General features: G+C 45.1%; 1 protein-coding gene across 1 annotated transcript in view; it reads right to left on the bottom strand.

Annotated features, from left to right (window-relative positions):
• LOC126456748 (Down syndrome cell adhesion molecule-like protein Dscam2) overlaps window positions 1–13,235 on the bottom strand; it is a 660,038-nt gene that overhangs the window by 199,715 nt on the left and 447,088 nt on the right. Inside the window, exons 16-17 of the mRNA XM_050092498.1 lie at window positions 12,278–12,426; window positions 2,009–2,219 (exon numbers count right to left, since the gene is read on the bottom strand). Coding sequence (XP_049948455.1) covers window positions 2,009–2,219; window positions 12,278–12,426 — 360 coding nt within the window. The remainder of the gene's footprint in view (window positions 1–2,008; window positions 2,220–12,277; window positions 12,427–13,235) is intronic.

Raw genomic sequence — 13,235 nt, 5'->3', positions numbered from 1 at the left:
TGTATGAGTTGGTGAATTCTGACAGTGACTCATTGCTATTATAGTCATAGGATACTACGTTTCTTCATTTTGTGAAGTGCACAATTTTACATTTCTGCACATTTAATGCAAGTTCCCAATTTTTGCACCACTTTCAAATCTTATGGCGATCTGACTGAATATTTATGCAGCTTCTTTCAGATAGTACTTCATTATAGATAAATGCATCATCTGCAAAAAGTCTGATGTTATTATTAATATTGTCTGCAAGGTCATTAATATAAAACATGAACAGAAGGGTCACAACACTTTTTCCTGGGAGACACCTGAAGTTACTTCTACATCTGATGATGACTCTCCATCCAAGACAACCTGCTGCATCCTCCCACCAAAATGTCCTCAGTCCCATCACAAATTTCATGTGATACCCCATATGATCATACTTTTTACAATAAGCATAGATGTGGTAATGAATCAAATCCTTTTTGGAAATCAAGCAATGCTGCATCTATCTGACTTCCTTGATCCAAAGCTTTCAGTACATCATATGAGAAAAGTACAGGTTGGAATTTGTGCTGGTTGACATTGAGCAGGTCATTAAGATACTTCATTATGTTTGAGCTCAGAATATGTTCTAAGATTCTAAAATAAACTGGTGTCAAGGATACTGGATGGTATTTTGTGGGTTTCTGATACTATCCTTCTTGCAGATGGGTGTGACCTGTGTTTTTTCTAAGAATTGGGCACTGTTTTTTGTTTGAGGAATACAACAGATTGTATTTACAAGAGGGACTAACTCAGCTGCAGATTCAGGGATTCTAGTGGCCCCTGTAGCTTTGTTCAGCTTTAACAATTTCAGCTGTTTCTCAACACCACTGATACTAATACGTGTTTCATTCATCTTTTCAGTGCTATGAGGATTAAATTGGGGCAATTCTCCTGGGTTTTCCTTTGTAAAGGAACATTTGAAAATGGAGCTATGCACTTCAGCTTTTGCTTTGCTACCCTCAATTTCAGTTCCTGTCCACTCACTAGGGACTGGATGCTAACTTTGGCATCACTAACAGTCTTTACATATGACCAGAATTTCTTTGGGTTTTGGAAATATAATTTGACAACATTCTGCTATGGTAGTCATTGATGGAATCACACATTGCTCTCTTGACAGCCATATGCGTTTCATTCAGCATCTCTCGATTTATAGCCCTACATTTTGTTTTACACCTATTATGCAGTAATCTCAGTTTCTTTAGACATTTCTCTACAGTGACTGTATACCAAAGTGGGTCCCTCCCATTGTAAACTGTTCTACCAGGTACATATCTAGCCAGTGCATGGTTAACTATTCTTTTAAATTTGAGCCATAACTCCTCTACATGCTCCTGCACTGTGCTGAAAGTTTCAAGTTCCTCACTGAGAAATGACAATACTGATTTTTTATTTAGTTTACTGAACACATACATCTTTCTGCTTGTTTTAGTTGTCTTTTATACTTTGGTTATCATTATTGCCATAACCGCATCATGGTTACTAATACCAGTGTCAATGTGGACATCCTCAAAGAGGTCAGGTCTATTTGTTGCCATTAAATCCAAAATAATTCCATCATGAGTGAGGTTCTGAACTATCTGTTCTAGGTAGTTTTCAGAGAAGGCATTCAGTAATGTTTCACAGGATGTCTTATTACACTCACCACTAACAAAACTGTAATACCACTTGACAATCCATACAACTTAGGGTAAGTAAAATATGTGTGAGAAACTTCCAAAAAATAGTTGTCATGTAATTCACTACCAAACTCAAAGAGGCACAAAGTCAAGATTACATTAGTCTGCCCTGAGACACTTACTATATAAGTTAACACCAATGTAACTCTCATTGCTTGTTTTTGTCCAATCAGTACAATTTTCTAAGCGATGTTTAACCTCAGAAAATTATTCCAAATGACAATAAAGAGTAGAAATATGCTACATTTGTTTCTGAAACTAGCAATGATACAAAGGGCAAAAGTTGCAATGTAGTTACTCACTTTTTTGTTCTTAAGTTACCCAGACCTGTGGGAATAGAGATGTTGACAACATCTGCATGCTGCCAATCATTAGCAAGGCTGATACCTCGTTTGTACTGTATTAGATATCCTGTCAATGGACTATGACCATCAAATGGTTTGTGCCATGACAAATGAGCTGACCTACTATTAATTTCAGTCACTTCAATATCAAGTGGAGGATCAGGTGGTTCTGAAAAATAAGAACAGTTCAACATTTCTTAAAAATAACAAATATAGCTACATGAAATAATGGAAAAAAACAGTTGGAAAATTAGCCTTTGGCCAACAAGGCCTTTGTCAAAAATAGACAGCACACACACACACACACACACACACACACACACACACACACACACACACACACAAATGACCACAGTCTCTGGCAGCTAGTGATGAATCGAGTATGGCTCCAGCTGCCAGAGACTGTGGTCATGTGTGTGAGAGTTGCGTTCGCATGTGTGTGTTGTCTATTTTTGATGCAACCTTGTTGGCCGAAAGCTTACTTTCCAACAGTCTTTTCATTGTGTCTTTCTGCAACTCAGCATCTCCATTATATGGTGAGTAGCAACTATCCGTTTCATAATATTGAAGTATAGGAACATGTTAAGACAGACACTGAGTGTACTGATATAGCAGATGGAAAGTTAAATACGGTATAATCGTAATACCAAGCAGTTATTCAAGAAATTAAGTTCCATATGCATTGCCTGGGAAAAAAAAAAGAAAAGGAAAAGAAGTGAAACACCCATAAGACAAGGTTGAATGTCAATATAGCTTCATCATATACACACCATCATCAGGTGTGTTGATGATTAGAGATGCAATTCTCTTTGACATACAGAATAGCCACAAGAGTGCATTAGTGTTATTCTTGTTAGTGTTGTTACAATACCTGGTAGGGTATATAAGGGCATGAACAGCATCACATGTTGAATGATCACGTGAAGGCCACAGAGTTGCTGCATGCTCACGTCATACAGCATTATTAGCATCTGGTAGAGTTTGAAAGGGGACTCATGTGAATTTCCACTTGGCTAACCACTTGAAACATGCAATATTCGTATTTGTGGGGCACTCAGATCTGGCAGTGGCACACTTTTGGATTGCATGGGAATGTGAGAGCAAGCACACTCATTGTCAATGTTCTGGTCAACCCTGTCTAACCACCACACAGGAGGATTGCCGTATTGTGCACAAACCATGTCATAATGCCTTCTCACTCATGCCTACTATCCAAAAGTAAATAATGGAATCCTTTCAACATTCTGTGTCATCCTGCACCATTGATCAGAGCATGGCAGCAGCCAAACTAGTGAATTACTGTTCCATGCCTATGTTGCTGTTGTGTAACACAAACAACTGCGCTTGGAGTGGCGCCATAGCCAGGAAGCATGAACCATTGAGGGAAGGCACTGTAGGGAAGGCACTGTATTGTGTTCAGCAATAAATCATGGTTCTGTAGTACACTAGACGACCATTCTCAGGAAGTATGATGGCAACCTGTGGAGAGGTCCCACTCTTCCAGTGTTTAGAAGAGACAAAGCAGTGTTTTTCCTAGCAGCACGATCTGAAGAGCTACTGGGTATGACTTCAGGTCTTCACTGACAGCACTGGAATGAGCTCTGATGGCACAAGGGTATGTCACTGACATCTTACATCCTTCTTTGTTACCTCTCATTTATTGAGTACTGATAAAAAAGAGAAGAAGAAGAGTTAAGCTGGACCACGGCAGTTACATAGTTCTTTCATGAAGTAGGTTGTCTGCTTGACCAGAAGATACACTGAAGGTATATTTTTTAGACCTGACAGAAGGGTCTGACTCAATAACCAACAGGTTACTTCTAAGAAAACTGACATTATAACATTACAGATCCATTTCAGCATCTTTTAGACACATATCCAATGAATCATAAGTAAATTTCAAAAATTACATATGCAATATATGAGAAAGTGATAAATTTTCAATCTACTAGTATGCCTCTGGGTTACATTCTTGATCATTTTCTCTTCCTTATATACATTAATAACATGGTATTCCTTCTGCATATGCAGATGCCACCGCACTCTTTTTCTATGGCAAAAAATAGACAGAGATAGAAGTTTCTGCAATGACTAGTGTAACAGAAACAATTAAATACTTCATTGATCCTGCCCAGAAAGTGAACTTCAGTACAAATTAGTGATTGACATTCAAAACAGGTAATTCCTACTACACCAGTGTAAATAGTGTACGCAGAATTCTGAAAATATGGTACCTGTAAATCTGTTGGTATGTATATGGTTGAAGAGCTTCAAGGCAAAAATTATTCCTTTCTTACGTATGAGACTGAATTTTGGAGATGTGCAGCAGACATACACATACATACAATAATACTAGACAGAAAAAGACAATATGGATTATACATAGAGTAGGCCATAGAGAATCTTGGTGTGAAGGGCTTGTGCAACATGAATACATAACAATGTATTCTTTAAACCTTTTAAAATACATTCAAATTTATGCAGCCACAAAATAAAGCAAATATATATTGTGATGTGCATGAGTGCAACACCATGGCAAAATTAAAAATGATAGACTGAAGCTCACTTATCACTGTTCTGACTTGGTTTAACAAGCTACCAAACTCACTACAAATTGCAAGTGGAACGATCTCAACACATATTAAAAATATATTTTGACAAAAAATTGTTTAATCCTCTTCAAAAAATTTTACATGGGAATTCTTATGTATTACATACTTCTTGTATTATTAATCAGTCTGAAGCAGTAGAACATGAACTATGATGTAATAAATATGTGAAGTAGATATAAGGGAAAGTCCAGGTTGAGATATAAACAATATAATGAAAAAAAAATAGATCACTACTCATCATAAGTTTCAGATAGACACAGCGAAAAGACTTATGCACATTGAGCTTTTGGTCAAAGCCTTCTTCAGAAAAGATAAAACACAAACATTCATGCAGGCAAGTACATCTCACACACATATGACCACTGTCTCCAGCTGCACCAGCCAGAATGCAACTATCGCCTCAAATGAAAGCAGCAGTCCAGAGTGGAGTGGGGAAGGGAGAGGAATAGCTGGTATGGCTGGAGTGAGAGCAGAGCTGTGTTTGGCAGAGCATTCAGGGATTCGATGATAGCAAAACTTGTCCTTCCAGGTGCAGCATCGCAGGGGTTGGGGGATGAAGTGAGGGGTGAAAAGTGAAAAGGGGAGTGGAAATGGAGAGGATCAGACAAGGAGAAATGTCTGGAGGGAATGTTGGCAGAGAACAGTGCTCAATGAGGGTGACAGGATGTGAAATGGGAGAAAGTGATCGGACAGAAGGCTGGGATAATTTTGGGAGGAGAGAATGTGTATTAAGGGTAACTGCCACCTGTACAGCTCAGAAAATCTGGTGGAGGAGGGGAGAATCTGAATGGGCTGGGTTGTGAAGTAGTCATCCTGACACACCGCCAGTCCTCCCACCATTCCCAATCCTCCCACCACCTCCGAGAACCATATACAAAGGAACACCACCTTCATCACTCAATACCGCCCTGGATTGCAACAACTGAATCATCACACCCTGAAATGAGGGACATCTTACCCATGATTCTTCCCACCTCTCCTAAAGTGGCACTCTATCACCCACCCAACTTTCACAACATCCTAGTACATCCCTTTGCCACTCCCAATCCCATCCCATCCCCTTGCCTGCTCAATCCACACACTCAGCATTTCCTATTCCAGTCCTGTCACAGGCTTATCCTAACCCATCAGAGGCCAGGCCACCTGTGAAAGCTGACATGTCATTTGCCAGCTCTGATGTAATCACCACACAGCTTTTTACATTGATATGACTACCAACCAGCTGTTCTTGAGGATGAATGGCCACCACCAAACAGTGGCCAAGCACAAAGTGAACCACTTTGTGGCACAACATCTGGCTGAACATAACACGCTTGATTTCTATGGCTGCTTCACAACTTGGGCCACCTGGATCCTCTCTTCCATCCTCAGCTTTTCTGAACTTCACAGATGGGAGTTATCTTTACAACACATTCTCCACTCCTGAAATAGTCCTGGCCTCAACCTATGGTAACCTATTGCCCCCACACCCTTCATCCAACAGTATCTACCCCCTTTGTCCATTCACCTCCTCCCATTTCATGTCCCCTAAGCCTCATTGCATTCCCTGCTCTCTGACAGTACACCCACCAGTCTTTTCCCCTTCTCTGCTCCTCTCTTTTTGCAATCACCTGCCCCCTTCCTCCCTCCCCCACAGCCTCCCAGTGCTGCACTTGGCAGCCTTGTCCTGCTGCCATTTAGTCCCCACACATTCTGGCAGGCAGCGCTCTTCTCTTGACCCAGCAATACCTTGCTATTCCTCCCCCTTGTCCACCACACTATAGATTTCTGCTTTCATGTGATTCACCATTTACATTCTGGCTAGAGATAGTGGTCATGTGTGTGTGAGGTGTGCTTGCTCTTTGTGTGTGTGTGTGTGTGTGTGTGTGTGTGTGTGTGTGTGTGTGTGTGTGTGTGTGTGTGTGTGCGCGAGCGCGCGCGCGCGCGTGTGCGCGCATCTTCTTCTCTGAAGAAGGGTTTGGCTGAAATCTCAATATGTAATGGTCTTTCCTCTGTGCCTGTCTGCAAGTGAATGTGTTGTCTTTGCAGAGAGTATCAATCTGTCCTTTTTGTCGTATTATCATATTGTAGACTGCCAATTTAAATTTATTTACCCCTTGCCTACAACTTTAGTATAAGACTTAGTGTATAATTATTTCATGTTCTATATTTAGCACTCTAAAAATTGTACATCATTCCCTTGATGACAGAGATATATAATTGTGGCGACTATCGACCAAGTCGCGTGTAATATCTTTGTTTTTGGCAAGCTCTTTGCCCCAGTCTGTGGTCGCGCGTGAAAGTGTACGGACGTGTACCGAGAATTCAGAATGTAAACAACTGTATATGTGTGCTTACGAGAAATAAAAATGGTGTTTATTACACGTGGTGTAGTGTGCATCATTGGATTCGGCAACCCTACCACACTAAACCCATACTGGTGACCCCGAATTTTGTTCGCGAGTGCTACAACGAAATCTTATACCATCGAGCAGTACACAATGGATCGCTTGCCGCCTGCTACACCGAACACGTGCCAACTAAGTGTTCCAACGGACACTTCGCCATGGTTTTACAATTATCCACCGGGCGTCCGCAATAGTTCTACGCAGTTTCCGGACACATCGACTAGCTATACTCAACAGGACAGTGTTTATACAATTCCACAGCCACGTGTTCCGAGTGCTCAACAGCCGACGCAATGTGCTCAAACCCCAGTGACTATGTTTACAGGTTTCCCAAGCGCAAGTGTGAATTTTCCACCCGAATCAGTGACTGTACAAATCGAGCCGGACGCTCAAGACAGGAGAGTTCATATTTCTGCCGGAACTCCGGATTTTGCACCAACCCCCCCTACACCACCAGCGTCCGCTTTACGAGTGTTTCCGACGCCACACGCCGTTCCTGCCGTGTGTGTTCCACAAACATTAGGTGATTTTAACTATTTTAATGCACCTGTAGGGGAGGGGCCCGGAAACTGTATTCCGTCGTTCGCCGCACATCGGTCGACTACGGTCGATTCTACCGCGCCGGTCCATTCTACGCCCGTCGGCGTTACTCCGTCGACCGCTCGATTCGTTGATTTCTCGACCAAGGTCGAGCCAGCCGCGCCTACCGTGCCGCGTGCCACTGACAGTGGCGGAAGCTGCTGCACCGCTACTGCACCCGAGACAATTACGTTGCAGAACTATGGACAGGGAGAGACAGAGACAGTTTCTGATAAACATTTATGTCAAGACTTTCCCACCCGTTGGCCGAAGCTACCACCCCTTCGCAAGGATGACCCACGCACATGGTTTGCCTTGGTCGACCACGTCCTGCAGCTACACGGCGTCGCCGATGACAATTCGAAGTTCCTATGCTTACTGTGTCACCTCCATGACGAACTGGATCTGATCTGCGACATTGTGGTTTCGCCCCCCGCTACGGACAAATATGCGTTCGCCCGACGCACCATCCTCGAGCGACTATCCACATCGACAGAGGAAGCTATCCGCCTCATCAGTCAGGAATCGCTGGGATCCAGGTCCCCGTCGCAACTCTGGCGTCATCTCCGCGCTATGATTGACACGCATCACATGCCGGACATTACACTTTGGACCATCTGGTTGCTGAAACTTCCCCCGCAAGTTCAACTTCACCTTCTACATGTAACTTCGGCCCCACTAGATGCCAAACTGAAGATCGCAGACCAGGTTTACAACATTCTGCCCCCCCCCCCCCCCCCCACGCATACCCCCCCAGGGTGCCCTCAGGCCTCAGGGGTTGGCACACCTGCGTGGCAGTTCCCATCCTGCAGTACAGAGTGCACACGACTCGCTCCACGCATGCGCGCGGAGCCAACGCCGCCTGGCAACCGCCGCAGTAACTCCTCTCCTACCAGCACTACTGCAGCGTCGCCATTGGAGGGAACTACAAACAAGTCCCCCTCCACTGCCGCTTCGACCTCAACCAGCGCGACGGGCGATGCCACGCGCCGCCCCGCTTGGTGTTATTTCCACTCTCGCTTTGGCGACGCGGCTAAGAAATGTCGTTCTCCATGCGCGTTCCCAAACTAATAATGCGACCCAATTCAGGCGCTACGGGCCGCGTTGCACCGCACAGACGCCTATCAGTAAATACTTCTTCTCCTCACGCGCCAGGACGCTTGTACGTGAAAGATGCAGTGTCTTGCCTTTCATTTCTAGTCGACACGGGGGCCGAGGTTAGTGTGATACCTTTGTCCGCAGGTATTAAATTCGAGCTTCAGCCTTGCCCCCCGCTTCGAGCCGCCAATAATTCCCTGATCCGCTCTCATGGAATAACGAATTTAAGCCTTAAACTGCAGGACATTAATACGCCCTTACAGTGGACTTTCGTTATCGCGGATGTGGATGAACCCGTGCTTGGGGTAGATTTTCTCTTAGCCCACGCACTGTCACCCAACCTACAACGAGGTACACTAACCTTTAACTCGGGAGACCGTACCACCGGTTCAGATATCTTACCCCTCTCATCCGAAAGCGCCATTCTGCTGTGTGAGCTAGCGGAAACTGCTGTTGCAGTGCTTTCTCTTAGATCACACAACGACGAACTTCGGGACAGCAATGGGGCCCTCCGCTTACGCATCGCCGCCGTGCAAGCCAAGCTCACGGACGCGCGTAAGCAGACCGCCCAGCTGTCGCACACGGCCACGCCCCCAACCCCCGCACCACTTCCTCGCACCTGCAGCCGACGCCGCGTGACATTTCTACTGCCGGACGGAAGCTGTACCCGCGACGCTACCAGGTACCCCACCGAGCTCTTCGACAAGGACTACCAGTGGATCACCGCCACTGCTGCTGAACTGCCGGCCTTGGACACACACACGTGTGCATTACAGGTTAGTCACAGTGCAACGGGTGCTGGTCCAGCATCCCCATCGGTGTTCGCGATCAATAACGGTACTGTCCACAGAATAAATACCACAGAAGGCCCACCGGTACGTGCAAAGGCTAGGCGTTTAAATCCGGAAAAACTTAAACACGCTAAAGCTATTGTTCAGGAACTTTTAGATAATAAGACTATCCACCCTTCTTCTAGTTGTTGGTCGTCACCCATTCATTTGGTGCCCAAGAAAGATGACACTTTCCGCCTCTGCGGTGACTATCGGGCGCTTAACGCCAGAACAATTTTAGATAATTATCCCGTCCCAAATATTCAAGACTTTGCTTCCCAGCTGCATGGGGCACAAATTTTCAGTGTAGTCGATTGTCATAAGGCGTACCACCAACTGCCAATGGCACCTGAGGACGTTGAAAAGACCGCTATCATCACCCCGTTCGGGTTGTTCGAGTATTTGTTTATGCCATTCAGCCTTAAAAATGCTGCACAGACGTGGCAACGGTTCATCGACTCGCTGGTTGGAAAACTGGACTTTGCATATGCGTACCTGGACGACTTGTTAATTTTTTCTTCCTCCCTCGAGGAACATGAACAACATTTAAATACAGTGTTCCAACTATTAAAAGCAAACGGTATCGCAGTGAACAATACTAAGTCACAACTCCGCCGCACCAGTGTCACTTTTCTGGGCCACAGAGTTTCTGGCGACGGCATCCGCCCCCTAACTGAACGGGTGGAGGCCATTAGTACGGTGCCTTTGCCCAAAGATTTTCAGGGCCTCCGCCGCTTCCTTGGAACGGTAAATTACTACCGTAAACATATTCCCCGCGCCGCCGACATACAAGCCCCACTGACGGATGCCCTCGCGGGAAAAAACACATCAGGGTCTCGGGCGGTCACGTGGACTCCAGATATGTGTCGCGCATTTGATAATCTAGAGTCAGCCTTACAGACAGCTGTTACGCTTGCTCACCCCATTCCTGATGCTCCCATCTCGCTTACTACAGACGCAAGTGATACAGCAGTGGGGGCAGTACTTCAGCAATCCGTGGGTTCTGTTGTACAGCCGCTCAGATTTTTCTCCCACAAACTGACCGCTTCCCAACGTGAATGGTCGACCTTCGACCGGGAACTGTTTGCTATTTACGCTGCTATCAAATATTTCCAAGACGATATCGAAGGTCGCCATCTCGTGGTATTTACCGACCACGAGCCATTGGTTTACGCTTTCCGTAACCCAGGTAAGGACTCATCCCCGAGACGTTTTAGGCATATGGACCTTATATGTCAGTTTATGAATGACATACGTTACGTCAGAGGCGCAGACAATGTCGTCGCTGATTTTCTGTCGCGGGTGTCAGTTTTATCTTCACAACTGGACCTCAGTGAGCTCCCTAAATTGCAGACAGAGGATACTGAACTCGCAGCATTGCATTCCGATATCAAAACAGGACTCAAACTAGAGTTACGGACACTTCCTGGGTTTTCATCACCCATCTGGTGCGACATTTCAACAGGACGCATACGCCCGGTGATTCCTGCACCTCTCTGCCGGGACATATTTAATAGTATCCACGACTTGGCACACCCTGGCATTCGCGCCTCCGCACGTTTGGTATCTGAACGTTTTGTTTGGCCCGGGGTGATAAAACAGTGTCGCAGTTGGGCACGATACCCCACCCAGTCAGACCCCATCCCCTGCTGCACCCACCTCGCATGAGGCATCTACCGACAGTCCATGGATGAGCGACGCCCATTCCCACACATGTGACGTTCCCCACTCCCAGTCGTGTGACAGTGCTACAGGTGCGTGTGACATTCCTATGCAGAGTGATGCGTGTGATGACTTACCCTCCTACAGGCAGCCCCTCGCCTCTCCCCTGTTAGGATTCAGTGATGTATCAGTGACCAGCCTCAGAGCGTGTGATGTCACCGATGACGACTCGTGTGGAGATTCTGTCAACCCGTATGAGGAAGTGGTAGTGAATGTCAACACAGATCTTATTTGCAGCTCTAATGTGTTTTTTGTTATGCAGCCGGGTAATGTGTACATCTTCTATGAACAAGCCAGCTTCCCCAGTGACAACTTAACTCACATTCATCTCCTCCAGTCTGTCCCCTTGCCTGTTGGTACTGACCCATCAACGGTCAAAGTCCTACGTACCGCCACAGGCATTCAGATCCGCTATCCTGGCCCCTCACAACCCACCATCCCCTCCCCAGATCCCTCAACTGCTGTACGAGGATTCACCTGGTCAGGCAGGACCAACCGCCCCTCTCGCTGGCTCGAAGACTTCAATTACTAATGTAATGTAATGTAAGGTATGTTTTCTGATTAAACACCCTCTCCCTCCCCCCTGGGTGTTCCCTTTACATGTATGCCCCAATATTTATGTTTGTGCTCCACACTCTAGGGGGGGGGGCTAATGTGGCGACTATCGACCAAGTCGCGTGTAATATCTTTGTTTTTGGCAAGCTCTTTGCCCCAGTCTGTGGTCGCGCGTGAAAGTGTACGGACGTGTACCGAGAATTCAGAATGTAAACAACTGTATATGTGTGCTTACGAGAAATAAAAATGGTGTTTATTACACGTGGTGTAGCGTGCATCATTGGATTCGGCAACCCTACCACGCTAAACCCATATAATAAAATACAACACAATGCAGTCAACTATCATAGAATAATGAACAAAGAACATTCCTAAGCAAGTAATACTATTTCCAAACAAAATACATCCTCCAAATATTAGTAAAACATGTGCACACTGTCCTACCTTGTACAGCCAAATGAATTAACAGCTCACTGTGACCAAAGACATTGCCTGCCTGACAGATGTACAGACCAGAGTCCTCCCTGTTAGATTTGTTTATGATCAGTTTTGATGAAATACCTCTGTCCGTCTTGATTTCTGACACACTTAACCTGTTAACAGAGCATCAGAAATTTTATTAGTACTACAGCTCCTGTACACCATATCATGTAGAAATTGTAAAAATAAAATTTGATAATGTCATCTTGTAATATACAGGGTGTTACAAAAAGGTATGGCCAAACTTTCAGGAAACATTACTCACACACAAAGAAAGAAAATATGTTATGTGGACATGTGTCCGGAAATGCTTACTTTCCATGTTAGAGCTCATTTTATTACTTCTCTTCACATCACATTAATCATGGAATGGAAACACACAGCAACAGAATGTACCAGTGTGACTTCAAACACTTTGTTACAGGAAATGTTCAAAATGTCCTCCGTTAGTGAGGATACATGCATCCACCCTCCATCGCATGGAATCCCTGATGTGCTGATGCAGCCCTGGAGAATGGCGTATTGTATCACAGCCGTCCACAATACGAGCACAAAGAGTCTCTACATTTGGTACCGGGGTTGCATAGACAAGAGCTTTCAAATGCCCCCATAAATGGAAGTCAAGAGGGTTGAGGTCAGGAGAGCGTGGAGGCCATGGAATTGGTCCGCCTCTACCAATCCATCGGTCACTGAATCTGTTGTTGAGAAGTGTACGAACACTTCAACTGAAATGTGCAGGAGCTCCATCGTGCATGAACCACATGTTGTGTCGTACTTGTAAAGGCACATGTTCTAGCAGCACAGGTACAGTATCCCATATGAAATCATGATAATGTGCTCCATTGACCGTAAGTGGAAGAACATGGGGCCCAATCAAGACATCACCAACAATGCCTGCCCAAACGTTCACAGAAAATCTGTG

Source organism: Schistocerca serialis, chromosome 1 (genome assembly GCF_023864345.2).
Source record: "Schistocerca serialis cubense isolate TAMUIC-IGC-003099 chromosome 1, iqSchSeri2.2, whole genome shotgun sequence".
NCBI lineage: Eukaryota > Metazoa > Arthropoda > Insecta > Orthoptera > Acrididae > Schistocerca > Schistocerca serialis.
Note: the sequence above shows the minus strand (reverse complement) of the source record. Positions and strands in the feature narration are given on the sequence as shown.